The sequence below is a fragment of the Larimichthys crocea genome, chromosome XXI, assembly GCF_000972845.2.
Source record: "Larimichthys crocea isolate SSNF chromosome XXI, L_crocea_2.0, whole genome shotgun sequence".
Taxonomy (NCBI): domain Eukaryota; kingdom Metazoa; phylum Chordata; class Actinopteri; family Sciaenidae; genus Larimichthys; species Larimichthys crocea.
In genome coordinates, this window is record NC_040031.1 from 8,571,062 (window position 1) to 8,586,037 (window position 14,976).

The following is a 14,976-nucleotide window of genomic DNA, read 5'->3' on the forward strand; positions in this document are numbered from 1 at the left end:
ATACCATATATTAAATCTTATTTATGAAATAGAAAACCACCTTGATAGTGTGGTGTTATTCTTGTTGGTCTGAGTCTTGTGTCAGATGTTGAACTGCCTGCTAAACTGCTGAGGTAACGTTGCTCGGATCGGATCTCAGATGTCACTGCTGCTCTGTCCTGATATTAAAGCGCTCTGTTGTTTTGTTTCTCTGTCCAGCTGCTGCCCGAGTCCTGGCGTGGCCGTCTCACTCAGGGCAGCAGGAGTGGATCGGGCCGGGTGCTGTTTACCAGGGGACGCAGTGGGAGGTCTGGCTCACCGGCGAGCTCAATCTCTGGTGTAACACAACCCCCGCTGATCTACCACAGCTCCCGCGTCCCCGACCCCTTCTTTGCAGTCGGTGTCTGTTGGCGTCTGCCTTGTGCACAGGGTCCTTGACACAAGGCTGTACAGGACCATCCGGAGGTCTTCTGGACATCGCGGCTGGTATCTCATGGCCATTTTATGTATGTCGATGTACGAATTAGACGGTCGGCGTGGGCTTGGTCACCGGGCATATTAGGCAGCTGCCAATTCCCCCACGGTTTTTGTACTACAGACCCCAGCCAGATTTGAAGCTGATGATTTACTCTCCAAATTTACACCCACACTAACTGAATGCTTTAAGCTGACTTTTCTGTGTCCTTACTCTACGTCCCGCGTGTTACGCCGCCTTTCGACCTTCGTGATCTGCTGTGGTGGTTTTCTGCCGTGCCGTCATGCACTCGGGAGTCGACCGGTGCTTTTACGGCTGTACCTAATCCCCTGCCTGGGCGCCCACTGTTTGCGCATGCTCCGCGTTCCTTCTACTTATATGCGTCTTTGCACGCGCCCGTTTGGCCTTGGGGCGTTTTTGGGCATGTTTCACCCCCCCTCCTTCTGTCCCCGTGGTGCTTGCGGTCTTTTTTTTTTTGGGTCTGCGTCTGCGCGGCTTGGACCCGTTGTTCAGGCCCGGATCCCGTCCCTTCTCCTTTGGTTCCATCCTCCCTGAGGCCTTCCACAGACGGTTGTCGTCGCCAGTTTTTTCTTCCGTGTTGCGCGTGTTGGTTTGCTTTGGGTCAGTTTGGCCTTTTTGTCCCTGTTACGGTTGGACGCAGTGTGTCCGTCTCCTTTGACCGGGCTCCCTGGCTGCCCCCCCTGTGGTCGGTCCCTGCGTCGCTCCTCCGGGGTTGGGTTTGCCCGAGGCGCGCGTCTCCTCCTCGGACTTTGGCGTACTTCGGTGGCTTGCGGCCGGCCGCCGGCACACGGGGCCTCGAATGTTGCGCTCTCGCCTTCCGGCTTTGGCGTCTGTCGCCCGGTGCACCCGCTGCTCCGGCCTTTCCCCTACGGTCTTGTGTGGTCTACCGCGGGCAGTGGCACACAGGGGGGCTGTCCGCCATCGACCCAGCTTCCCCGACCGTGCCCTGCCCTCACGTGTTTATGCAGGCTGTCCTGTGACCTGAGGGTGGTTGTGCAGCTGAAGTCACGCACTCTGGGGAACAGTGCTAACCGGCTGTACAACACCCTGCGGGAGCAACATGCTGAGCAATCGGGTACCTCAGCGTTTGCGAGCAGTTCCTGGCCTTGGGGGGTGTGCAGTTTCCACCACCACCCCATCTTCTGTCACCAGTCTGGCTGCTGACGGTCTTCGGGTATGACGTCCTGACGCGGCTGGACCAGTGTAAGGCCAGGATCACGTCCACCTTCGGGTCCATCCTAAAGATGGACTCCACCAAGAAGGCGAGTAAAGTTTTTCTCTCTAAGCTGCTCTGCGCGTGTTGGCTCTGCACGCGGGCTAACGTTTAGAAACTCTGTCACCCGTCCAGGTGACAAAGAAGCTCACCGGTACCGCTTCTGACACGGCCACCTGGATGACCAACGTTGGGAACGAACACGGGCAGGTCCTCATGAGTGTCCTCACCTGCTCCGAGGGCCTGTCTCCCATGGCGGCCAGATTAATGAGGCTGTACCGACTTGCCGGGGCGCGTTGTGTTTCTTTTCACCTGCAGGAGGCAGGGGCAGCTCGTGGTCAGGCTTGACATCTGGCACCTGATGCGGCGGTTCGCAGCAGGTGTCACCACCGAGAGTTACGAGCTGTACTCCTTCATGAGACAGCTGTCCCACTGCATCTTTGCGGTAGACTCTGGAGATACCCACCATCTAAGCGGTCCGAGCTGGAGGGGATGCACGGGATGGTCGGCCTGACTGACGCAGAGGAGGAGGAGTGGAGGCTACACTGCTGTCGCCGGACACATGGGGCCGAGGAGACAGCGCTCCTCATCCAGGAGCTTCTGGACACCTTCGGCGGTGAGGCAGGACGCGACAAACTGGGCATCCTGTTGCTTGGCGCTCTCCGCATCCAGGACATCTGGAGTACGCAGAGGTGCCACCTCGGCTGCATACAGGACCCACCGGGTGTGCAGCTCTACACAGAGACCAGCAGGCTGACAAAGGGCGGAGTCAGCACTCGACCACTGCTTCCAGAGCGACCCTGCAGAGGACGACAAAGAAAGTGAATGAGCCTGAGGACGGAGCAGGATCATATGTAGCTTTCTTAATTTGTATAAACTTTAATGTTCTAGGATTTTATCAGTGTACGTTAGTTTTCTGATTGTCCGTCTCCTGGCTCGAAAAACAGACACAGCAGACTGTGTGTTGTCAATATGGCAATATATCGCGATACTTCGCTGGCGGATAAAATAACTCCAAATATCGATACTTTGTTAAAACAATGCACTTCATCTGTAAGGATTTACACCCATATAGCGCCGTTGATAATGCTGGATTCAGGTGGATGCTGCACACATTAGAGCCACGTTACAAAATACCACAACGAGGATACTTTATTTATTTTGATTAAAGAAACAAAAGGACTATGTTGCACTTTATTTTCTTATACTTTTTTACTGCATGCATGCACATAGGTATTTTATTTTCATTTGAACTTCTGTTCAGATTTCATACTGTGAAAATTTAGTTTACAACGCTATTGTGCACTTTATTTCAGTTTTAAGCTCAGTGTTTCAGCTGTAAGAAATAAAACAAATATTGTTAATGTTTCATTCATTGAAATAAAAAAATAGCTGTTATGAATGAAATAGTTTTGACTCAATTTGTCCTCTGATCAATCATCTGATGTACATAAACTCTTTAAAATCGCAATATCGTGATATGTATCGTATCGTGACCCAAGTATCGTATTGTGAGGTTCATGCCAATACCCACCCCTAAGTCACAAGTTCACCTGGTTATTAGGGATGTAACGATGCATGGTGACACGATTAAAAATAGGTACAAACGTGTGACGATTCGCACCGGTTGACAGAAAACATGAATCGTGGTTCTTGCCGAATGCGAGATATGTTTTTCTTACGTTATCTTAGAAAAAGTCACTGGTTGGTGATTCATTTGTTCAACGTCAGACGTCAAGTCCCGTGACTCACGTCACTACGTAGGTACGGAACGAGGGAAGACATGGTGACAGTAGAAAATAGCTTTGAAACAGAGGACGCACTGAGCCGTTTGAAATTAGGGATGCACCGAAATAAATTTTTTTGGCCAAAACCGAATAAAAATTAAATAGTTGGCCGGAAACCGAGACCGAATATGAAATGCGGTTGTTAAATTCTTCACTATTTTTTTTTATTTACTATTGCATAAATAACCTAGAATAAATTTGTAGACATGTTTTTTCAAAGAAAGTAAATGTTTATTTAATGTCCTTCAAATATTCCAGTAGAATTTCCAGTTAGTATAATTATTATTTCATTTATACTGTTAGAAAGCCCATGTTGTTTTAATCACTGTTAATTTGTTCTTGAAAGAAATACTATTTAGTTTTATTATATTTCCAGTGAATTTCCATTTTTCCCACGTTCATGAACGCATCATAGTCATTCCTACGGTCATTGAACGCACCTCGCACGTGTGAGACTCTGTAGTTTAGAGAGAAGTTTATAGCTTCGCTAAAGAGCAGTGTATGATTTTTTGCCGGTGTTTTTCCTATATCCTGCATCGTGGGTTTATTGTGTGTGAATGAGAAAAGAATCAGCAACCCTGGCCAGATCAAAGCGCACGTTGTTTCATTGCATCAATTGCGTCATGCCACTATCCGCCACTTCACCGAAAATGCACTTTTGGGGAATTTTCGGCGGCCGAATTTTCGGTGCATCCCTATTTGAAATCATTTTGGATTCCCTATATACACAAATACAACCATGAGAAACGTACAGACAAAACCAAAACAGCATGTAAATATTACAAGAGACTGCAACATATAGCGGCAACACGAGCAACATGCAGCAACGTATCAGCCGCCAAAGTAACGTAACGCCACCTCGACTGAAAACTGCACATTACACCAGTTAACAGCAGTTTACTGTGAGATCGTTTCTAAAGAAAGGAGATATGTCATGTGTTTTGTTGTTTAAGATGTAAGTTGCACTTTTTTATGAGAACACAAACTGTTTGAGAGTTTCTGTAAAGAAAGCACCTTTTCCCCTACAAATAAAGATAATTTTATTTGCTCAGAATTTGTCTGTAGCTCATTTTGATTAAAAAAAAAAAATAATCGTATCGAGTCGAGTGTATCGTTTTGTCCCTAATGGTTATCCGTCCCGTGTTAAAGAGATGGCAGCATGTTTACTGTATGTGTTATTTCATTACAAATCCTCAGTGTGTTCTGTTGTGGTCCAATTTACCACCCCGGATTCTCTGATCAAGCTGTATGAGATAGAGCAATTATGTTAGAAAATAAAACACAAGACTGATTCTTTGTTCACCTTTGCAAAGGGAGAACTCAGAGCTGGGTGTTATCTTTAACTTGCACAGTATGTTCAGACCACAAATTCTGCTTTTCTGTAACTCTTTTGCAAAGCACGTTAGTTATACTTTCATAGCAGTCCTGGGGCACAATTCTAATGATTACTGTGTTGTAAATAGCTGTCAAACGTCACACATCTTTTGGCGTACACATAGTATAATAAAACATGTATAAAAGTATAATTAAAGATCATTAACACTGCATAATCCACAGTTCATAGTGACCTGCAATAGTTCTGTCTTTCGTTCATTTTGTCACAATGGCACATGTTCGAATCCCTAAAGATGTTTTCCTCTAAAGGCTAAATATTTATTCTGACACATATTTACTGAAGCAGACTCCATAGACGCATTTGGAAAATGTCTTCGAGATTTATTTACGTCCCTTATTTTTATTTAATTTTTTTTTCATGTTTTCAACCTCGCATTTGTCTGACGGTCACCAGTTAACACGGTCACAAGTTAATACAGAACACCGGTCAGCTAATTAACCGTCAGGTGCAAGTCAGCAGGCTCAATCAGCCAACAACAGGAAACTCTGAAAACAGTTAAATATTAGAAAATAAAGTTCAAACCGGGCAGTCAAAGTACAAAACAGCTGTGAGACGCTGTGAACGTGTTGAGGGCGATAATGAGGCCGCCTGCGTGTCCGCCATTAACTCGGCCTGAGCTCGGTGAACTAGCACGCCACACACGATAAAAAAAACACAAATACACGCTAAAATAAAGATTGTGGTAATAAACAACAATGTTTGTGACCTACACAGAGTAAAATTAGTAACTCTGTCTGTGGTTTTCGTCGAGTTTTAAACACAGAGCTCGGAGCGTCTTACCTGTCGACAGCGCAGCCTGAAGCCGAGAGGACGACGAAGGCGCGAATTTACAGGAAGTGACGACAAGAATGCGATTAACAAAATAAAAGCTCCCTCAAAAGAAATATATACAAGTAAATTAATAATAAACTGTGAACATAGATGGACTATTACTGAAATATAAATTAATTACATGGATACATTGAAATTAAGCCAAACACTGCAGTTCCTCAAACGTCCACTTGAAGCTGGCTCCAGAAGTGAGTCAGTCTCCATAAGTCCCCATGTTCAAATGTCCAACTTCACAGCAGAAATGACAATGAAGACGATGATTTTAGTGACAGTTAACGTGAGTAACATCATGCCTAGATCAGTGTTTCTCAAACTTTTCGCACCGTGTACCACCACCAATATAGCAGTAGGTCGACTCTATTCTACAGAAGCCCTAAAGGGTCATATATACATACATTTTATACCATAAATGAGATAATTTTCCTCCGTTTTCCCGTGATAATGAAATAATTTTCCTCCGTTTTCCCGTGATAATGAGATAATTAATTAGAGATCTCGAGAAAACCAAACAATAGTCTAGTGTATTAAATCACTGCAGGAAACATCATGGACACAGGCTGAAACAGCTTCATGCCTTGCTATAGATAATGTACACATTAGTGTGCGTCATCTGAGAAGACAGCTAGCAAGGGTTCAGCTTTATCGGAGGCGCAATCTAACTGAGCCTGATGTCGTCATAAATACCCTGAAAATCTGTATTTCAAACTCAGTGATTGTTTGAAATGTTTTGAGAGTTTGTCTCGTAGTATTTTTCTTGTAGTATTGTTGGTATTAAATGTTTCTATTTGAGAGATACCTCCACGTACCACTCGAGGGAGCTCGTGTACTACAAGCGGTCTAGAGTCTGAGCCACAAACTGGAACAGAAATGTTTCGTATGTCAAAATATCTGGATTCATGACAGAAAACTTAAAAGGTCCAGTGTGTCAGATTTATTTACAGAATGTTAGTTCCTTTTGTTGTCCACTTGAGTCAGTCTCCAGAAGTCTCCATGTTAAAAACGTCACAGCAGAAATAAACATGTTTACAGCCTGGTAGCCTGATTTCCCTGTTCATGACAACTGTACTGAGGGTGAATTTATATACAACTCACCTGTTCAAAGTATATTAAGGCTTAAAGTTATGCATCCTCTGGGACCACTGCCCTGCATGTTTTAGATGTTTCCTCCACCACAACTGATTCAAATGATCAGCTTGTCATCAAGCTCTGCAGTGGCCTGATAACGAGCCACTCATTTGAATCTGGTGTGGTGGAGCAGGAAACATCTAAAACATGCAGGGCAGCGGTCCCCCGAGGACCAGGATTGAGAAACACTACTTTATAGCGTTAGTGGTCGCGATACGCTCTTTAGAGTCAGGCCGATTCAGATCAAATCAGGCACTGCGGTGAAAATCCATTTGTTTGAATGGGAGTAGTGCTTTTAGTCTGTGCTGGTGTGGGTTGCACAGTTTATTGCTCAATGAGCGCATGTCGGAAAGAAATATTCTCAGTAGCTAGCAGGGGTGCATTTCTCTACCGTGTAATTTCCCTCGACAAAGTTCACGGCAACTTTAATCATAAAATGTAATTCTAATTCCACTGATAACAAGAGAAAAGTGTTAAATAAGTCAGCTGGTTGTGTTTCCCTGAGGTCCATGAGCTCTTCTCTGGTGACTGTAAAGCAAGTCTAATGCAAAGACTGTTATATAATAAATCACAGAGGGTGTAGGCCCTGAAGCAGCTACCTCGCTGGACCACGGTGGCTCGCTCAAGGTCGTGGTAATTCAGCCAAACATTTCCTTCAAAATTGAAAATGTCTACCTCATAGTGGTGCCAATATTAAAAGTCATTAGAATACATCCTCTGGGAACCATGAATGTCCACGTCCAATCTTGTGTCAGGGGGTGTAGATAGTGAAAAATTGGATGTGCTGGAGGTGTTGGAACATCAACGAGCACGAGGTCCCAGCTGGATGTTATTTGGCTGAAGTCATTTTGTGATCTGAAAAGGTAAATTTTCCACAAGCTGGTTGCCAGATGTGCTTCAGCTACTCAAACTGTGTCATAATTTACGTTACTGCAGTTCTTCTCCTCAGAATCAACATGATTATATTAACAATCTGTCAGATGACTGTGTTTAATATAAAATGGGGTTGCGCAGTTCCCATCAGCTGCACAAAGACCCTTTTAGCTCTGTTTGAGTTTTCCCACATTACAAATTCCTCTCTTATCATTTCTTATCCATTCCCAGCTGCAGCAGCAGCAGCAGCTGTTCTCAGCACAAAAAGTCAGATAAATCTGCTGCACAGCAACAACCGGCACACAGACAGGATGAGCATGTGGAACATTCATATTTAGATAATATATTTATAGAGATTGATGGAGAAGACAAAACATTGGACTTAATACTGGATGTATCAGAGGGGCTCACAGAAGGACTCATAATGCAGACTCTGAGACAAAGGTGGTGGTTCAAAAAAGGTTTTACAAGTCAAACTAGAAAAACACAAATCCGTGAGGCAAAAATCGTGGTCGGAAAAAAGAGGCTTGAGGTCGAAGCTCAGGTATTCAAAGAACAAGAATACAAGACAAAGAGACGCTGTACAAGACGAACTGGCAACAAACAAAGGGAGCACAGAGATTAAATAGAGGGAAAAGGGGAGGCCATGAAGTTTTAATGTTTATTTTTTTTGTCAAGAACGCCTCATTTTGCCTCATAACTTCACTACCATCAGTCATAGAGCATTATGAGAGGTACCACATGAAAGCAGGTTTCCGCTGGTTGAGTTTTCCAATCAATCTCAACTCCAAGCGCATCAAACAAGAACCTGTGGTACCTCTCATAATGCTCATGGCCCATGAGGCAGCCATTCCCATGGTCCAAAATCAAAATAATTTCATATCTGGTCATTCCACAGCTTGGAGAATGGGAATCACAGCAATTGGCCTTTAAAATAACGGAAAATGTTTTAGTTTTTTTTTTTGAACAGGTCTAGTGTCACTCCCTGTACAGATGTGACTTTGTGCTATACAAATAAAATCTGATTTGATTGGATTTGATCTAACTTGCTGTAACAAAAAAAAATTTCCCTGTGGGGATTAATAAAGTATTTCTGATTCTCTGATTCTCATTAGTGTTTACCTTTGAATTAAATTAAAATGTCCTGTTTTAATATATATTTATTTGACGCTTCAACTCAACTCAACTTTATTTATAAAGCCCTTTAAAGACGGCCGCGGCTGACACAAAGCGCTGTACATAAAATAGCAATGAAATAAGACATATAAAACAAATATAACAATATAAGGATTCAAGGAGTTTTATTTGTCATTACAACACGTGTAAACATGGGAAACGAAATTGGTTTCCCCTGGTCCTGGAGCAGCCCAATATCCAAAAATAAAATAAAATAAAATAAAATAAAATAAAAAATATATATAGAACATAAAATATAAAAAGTAAAGGCAAATTTAAATTTAAGAAAAAGTATATACAATAAATAGAAGAACAACAACAGTATAACAGTATATATAGGTTGTGCAAACAGCTGCATTGTGCATTTTGTATTATTGTCTGTGCATCTGTGTTATTAAAAACGATAATAAACGATAAAACAATGTTAAAATAATAATAAAGCAAAAACAGAAACAGCTTCAGTCTTTTATTTTGTAATTCACATTGACTGTGCATCTTGCTTTATGTGCCTGTTAATTAAAAAAAATTAAAAAATAATAATAACTGAGTGTTGTTTACCATTTGTTATGACCCACAATCCTTTGTGCATCAGGGCTTCACCCCGCGTCACGTGGTTTCGTCACTGAGGCGGAAATGAAAGTTCAGTAGCGACAGCAGCGGAGCAGCGCAGCCGAGAAAGGTAACGACGAAACCACCGGGTCCACACCCGAACCGTTCACGTTTGGACCGATGTGTCGGGTTCTGACAAGAACCGCGCAACTAACGAAGCCGCCGCGCGTGCTGTCAGGTCATCGGAACCGAGTTTATCGGCGTGTCCTTTGATGGAAACCCACCCTGCTAACGGTTAGCCTCTTTTTTTCTGTGTCGGTCAAAGCTACACGACGTTAGGCCACGTCAGAGCGGAAGTGCTCCTTCAAAATAAAACAAAAAACACGCACCGTAGTGGGAGAAAAAGTGTCAAAAGCGACTTTTATACGTTAAAAAAATAGATTTGTGTTTATTTTATGTGCGTTGTTGTCATAACGCGTCTCTGCGCGGCTGGTTTCAGCCGTCAGTTGAGGTTTATTTTGGAAAAGCATCACCGGAAGTCGTGCGTATGTTCGCTTTAGCTTGACGGAGATGGATGGAAATGCCTTGAATCATCTTCCGTGTTTGTGTTTTGTGTGCGCAGCAGCAGCAGCAGCAGCCAAGGGTATTTAAACCCGGGGACAATGAGGTCTGTCCACTCGTGTCTCCGTCAGTCTGCGTGAAGTTCAGCCAGGAGCAGAGAGGTTAAAGCCGGGCTCAGCTTGTGTCTCACACGGTGGACGGAGGATGCTTTTGTTGTGATGTTTGTCAGACCTCAGGTGGGTCGTTGAGGTGAACACAGCAGGTAATTAGTTGTGTGATGCAAACAGCAGCAGTCACCTTGGTCCCTCATCATCACAACGCAGGTCCTGTCTTGATGCATCATCATGTCCTCGCATGTTCAGTCCAGCAGGCTCTGACTTTCTGTCACACATATTTCAATTTAACTTTTATTTCACAAATCATTTTTGTTCGTCGACTGAAAGTCTCAAAATTTTTGTCTTTTTTCTACGGAAGCCCTAAAGGGTCACACATTTCATTCCACCCGTTTTCCCGTGATAACGAGATAATTCATTCGAGATCTCGAGAAAACAAAACAATCACCGCAGGAAACATCATTTAATGTGTTTTGTATTTGTTCTTGTTTCGTCTCAAAACATTTCAAACAATCACTGAGTTTGTCGGTTTTGATTTTTCAGGGTATTTACGACGACATCACGCTCAGGTTAGATTGCGCCTCCGATAAAGCTGAAGCCGTGAAATATGAAAGCATGAAGCCGTGTCAGGCCTCGATGCAGTGACCGATATTCGAACATATTTCGTCTCGGCTCGTCTGACGAAATTAACACTGCTGTGCTCAAGGTGATGTTACGAAAGAGAGTCTGATGAGGGCGGACACCTCTCTGACAAAGACCAGACAGAGGGCACACACATACCCGCGTTTTAAAAGCCCTGCGCTGGTTACCTGTAAGTTTTAGAACTGATTTTAAGATTCTCACCGACCTACCTTTGTACCAAGCAGCAGTAAATGGCACCTGACCAGGTAAAAGCCAGGCTAAAGTCTTAAGTTGTTTTTTTAAAGAAGTCTACAGAGGTGCAGTCCCTCAGATCCACAGGCAGACTGTTCCAGAGATGAAAAAGCGGCCTCACCAAACTTCTCCGTGGAGGTTCTGGGGACAACGAGGACTCCAGATGCCGAGGATCTGAGGGACTGAACCTCTGTAGACTTCTTTAAAAAACAACTCAAGACGTTAGCCTGGCTTTTACCTGACCAGGTGAATTTTTAGGTCCCTGTTATTTATCTCTGGTGCTTATTCACTGTACAGGTCTTATCTACTTTTACTGTTCCTAAATTATGCTTTTTACCCGATAGGTCTTAATTTTTCTTCTTATTTGTTTCGTTGTTGTAGTTTTATGCTTTTTACTTTTTCTTCTAATCTCTAGTTTTTCATGCAGCTGCTCTCTTACCTTAAGAACTGTTAGTTTTTATCGACCTCTGTTTTTACTCTGCTCCGTGAAGCAGTATTCTGTATGAAAGGTGCTATATAAATAAATAAAGTTGAAGTTGCCTTCTATCTAATTTAAATAATAGGAAGAAGAAGAGATACTTTTTTTTAATCAATCCCTCGAGGGGAAATGCAGCCACACACAGACCTGCCAATGTGGAGAGAGATGGTGGAGTGGCCTGGGAGCAGTCTGTGGTTCCCTACAGACTGAGCTACTGCCGCCCTTAAATAAGTTTACCTGTAATATACGTTGTTTTCAAAGTGATAATATCTTGTAATACTGTGTGTGTGTGTGTGTTTCAGAGCTGTGAGGTCATGGCGGCTGCCAGCGTGAGCAGACCTGGCGGTGCCCAGACCACTGAGAAGTCTCAGTTGATCTTGAAAGGTAATTATCATGTCGCTGACGCACTCTTAAGATTTTTACAAAGACTGTTCACAACTGGGTTCATTTTTCTGTTTTGATAAACTCTGAAAACGAAACCAGCGCTTTGTCACGGCTGTCCTCGTGTTTTGAGGTCACGTCAAAGATCTCGCTCGCTTCCCAACTCCACCGATCTCTTTTTCTACAATCCAACAGAACCGAGACTTCAACGAGAGTCCGTTCAGCTCCACGTTTACTGCCGTGTAACCGGTCCCCTGCCTCTTTACGGTGCTCCTGTTGTTGTTGACACCGTTCACGCGATCGAACGTCTCTATTTGCACAAGCCTAAAAAATAAAAACAAATGTTTGATTTTATCAGAACGACAAGACGAGAGTCTTTGGAGTGCAGCACGACTCGAGCAAAACTTTCAGGATTACATGCCGAGTTTAGAAACGTCACCTCGTACGTTACTGAAGTCTTCTCACGTTGTTTACACAGCTACAGACTTTGTTCAGTTTCACAGCATTTCTAATTAATAAGGACAAATCAGACAGCATCGGGCAAATGTTGACGTGTTCATGCTGCATTCTGATCACTGTGTTGTGTTACGAACACCACCGATCGATGTTTAACACAGTGCAGCAGATTTACGGCTGATTGTTGCTGTTGTTGTTGTTTTTCACCTTTTTGCTCCTCAGCCTTACATCCGGGTTCACCACTGCAGCCGGTTCACAGAACTGAGAGTTTATCAGATGAAATGCGATCTCGCTCATTGTGATGTTGTCATTATTATCCAGTCACGGCCGCTTCTGAACATTACATCAACCTTGAGGCTTCTTCCTCTTCTTTCAAGCTTCGCTGAACACAGCTGCGCAGAGGAGAGACGAAACGCTGCGCAGGATTATTGCGAAACTCACAGAACAGTTTGATGAGCGTTTATTGACAAAATGAGGTTCAGGAACACGTAAAAATGGAAAACGTTCTTGTTGTCCTCACTGAGATTGGCGCTCCGTCCTCCAGAACAGTTTTGTGAGTTGTTGAACATGAAGTTTTTCCTTTCTTTGTTTAAAGTTTGTCCTGATGTTGAGGCAAACTCTATGACTCGATGAATTATGACATCAGCGGTCACAGATGATGATGATGATCCCTCGCTGTAAGGGCGGCGCTTCTTTTGGTGCTTTGTTGGCACAGAATAGACGTGTAATCTGTAATCAGAGCTCACCCTCGAGATTATCCTAAATGAAATTGAAGAACAGTCTTTTGTTTTATGGCGGCTCAACACAACACACATCAGTCGGAGTCATTTTATTTACTCGTGTTTTAAAGTGTTCACAAGGTCGGATGTTTGCCTGATTGGATCACAATCTTTATAGATAAAGACTTTATCATTCATGTAGAGTTTCTCCAGGATTCTCTTTGAGCTCTGTTTTTAGTCTCCATCGACTCCTGAGGGAAATATTTGTCTCTTTAGCTGCTAAATGCTCGGCTATGTTTCCCCAGCTGGTCTGTTTGCTGTGCCCAGTGAGTTCATAGAGCGTTTCCGTGAATATATATCTTGCTTTTGATTTTTTTATGAGCTTCTGGTGAGCTGCATGCTGAAAAGCAGCAGTCAGATGAGGTTGTAGACTCGATGTTGCCTCCGTGACGCCGCCCGCAGGTTTCTGAAGAGCAGCGTAAAGTTCAGTGTGGTCGGCTCCATCGTTGCAATCTAAGAATGGTCAAAGAGGTGGAGCTGAATGACGCCTGGTTTCTCAAACAAGCTGCCAGTCACGGCACACGCCTGTCAATCAAAGCGTCCACGCTCTTAATCCTGCATAACTTTAAGCCTTAATATAATGTGAACAGGTGAGTTGTATATAAATTCACCCTCAGTACAGTTGTCATGAACGGGGAAATTAGCTACAGAGACCAAAACTGTTTTTTGTACCAGGCTGTAAACATGTTTATTTCTGCTGTGAAGTTGGACATTTGGACATGGGGACTTATGGAGACTGACTCACTTCTGGAGCCAGCCTCAAGTGGACGTTAGAGGAACTGCAGTTTGTTTTTGGCACTTCTGTGTTGGCTTCACTTGCTTGTTGGGAGCTCAGCAGGTGAATTTGCAGATGTGTTGTAGAGTAAAACAGCTGTTTTGTACCAGGGGTTATCTTTAAGGGTAATTTCCACTGTGTGAGTCTTTGCTCGCCTCCACCAAGAATCCACGGCTGTTGGCAGGAAGACAGACATGGAAATGGCAAAGAGAATCCGGCTGATTTTCAAAATAAAACACCCCGTAAACAGCCAAAAGGGAAACAAATGAAACCAAATCTGAGCAAGTTAACAAAGTCTGGCGGACAGGACACTTCAGAAACGCTCCTGGTGGGGCTTGAAGTCGGGTGGAGAACCAGAACCAGAACAGTGATGGCGTCCTCCGTTTTCTGACATCATAAGCTTAGGGTACTGATAGTGGAGCGCCTCCTGCTGGATCACTACCTCAAATAATCTCTGCGTGTCACTTCCTCTTCCTGCAGATGAGTCACTTTTTGTTGCCAGATGTTTTTATGAGCTCAGATCTGCTCACGTCATGCCGCGTGATAGGAAGAGTACAGACAGGTCATCATTCATTCATCCGTCCATCCGATAACTCGTCCTGAGAAACACTTCAGACCGTCACGCGGCGTGACGAGAATCTCAGCAGGCCTACGACAAGAACTCAAAGCCACTGAAGACCGTCCAAGCACAGCTGTGGACTTCAGATGGTGCTGAGAGGTCAGATCAGGACGTTTGACTTGAAAACTGAATCACAGCAACAACAAAGGATTTTTTTTTAGGGATGCAGAAACTGATGGAGGCATTGAAAGTCCTTGAAAAGTCATGGAACGTTACACCAGGCCTGCAGTGACCACACACACACACACACACACACACACACACACACACACACACACACACACACACACACACACGTGGTCTTGGTGTCCTTTAACATTGAAGCAGCATTGTGACCGTTTTTAATGATTTTCCCATGAAAATGAATGGAGGTGCAGGTTGTTCCACTAGAGGGCGATGTTTGTTTTTGTCTGTTTGCTCGGTGTAACCACCAAAACACACACACAGACACACACACACACACACACACACACACACACACACACACACAGTTTCTCTTAAGTTTAATTGACTGTG

At 43.9% G+C, this 14,976-nt stretch overlaps 1 protein-coding gene and 1 long non-coding RNA gene across 6 annotated transcripts in view; one reads left to right on the forward strand and one right to left on the reverse strand.

The window, feature by feature from the left end:
- LOC113744238 (uncharacterized) overlaps positions 1-93 on the reverse strand; it is a 1,915-nt gene extending 1,822 nt beyond the window's left edge. The window contains exon 1 of the long non-coding RNA XR_003461381.1: positions 41-93. This is a non-coding gene — a long non-coding RNA (uncharacterized LOC113744238). The remainder of the gene's footprint in view (positions 1-40) is intronic.
- A 9,358-nt stretch (positions 94-9,451) lies between these two features.
- Positions 9,452-14,976, forward strand: part of wwp2 (WW domain containing E3 ubiquitin protein ligase 2) — a 59,869-nt gene continuing 54,344 nt past the window's right edge. For 2 of the 5 annotated variants that reach the window (XM_027272706.1, XM_027272710.1), the window contains exons 1-2: positions 10,076-10,222; positions 11,753-11,834. In XM_027272706.1, coding sequence (XP_027128507.1) covers positions 10,205-10,222; positions 11,753-11,834 — 100 coding nt within the window. In that variant the 5' untranslated portion in view covers positions 10,076-10,204. The other 3 variants (XM_027272707.1, XM_027272708.1, XM_027272709.1) reach the window with 3 other exon arrangements.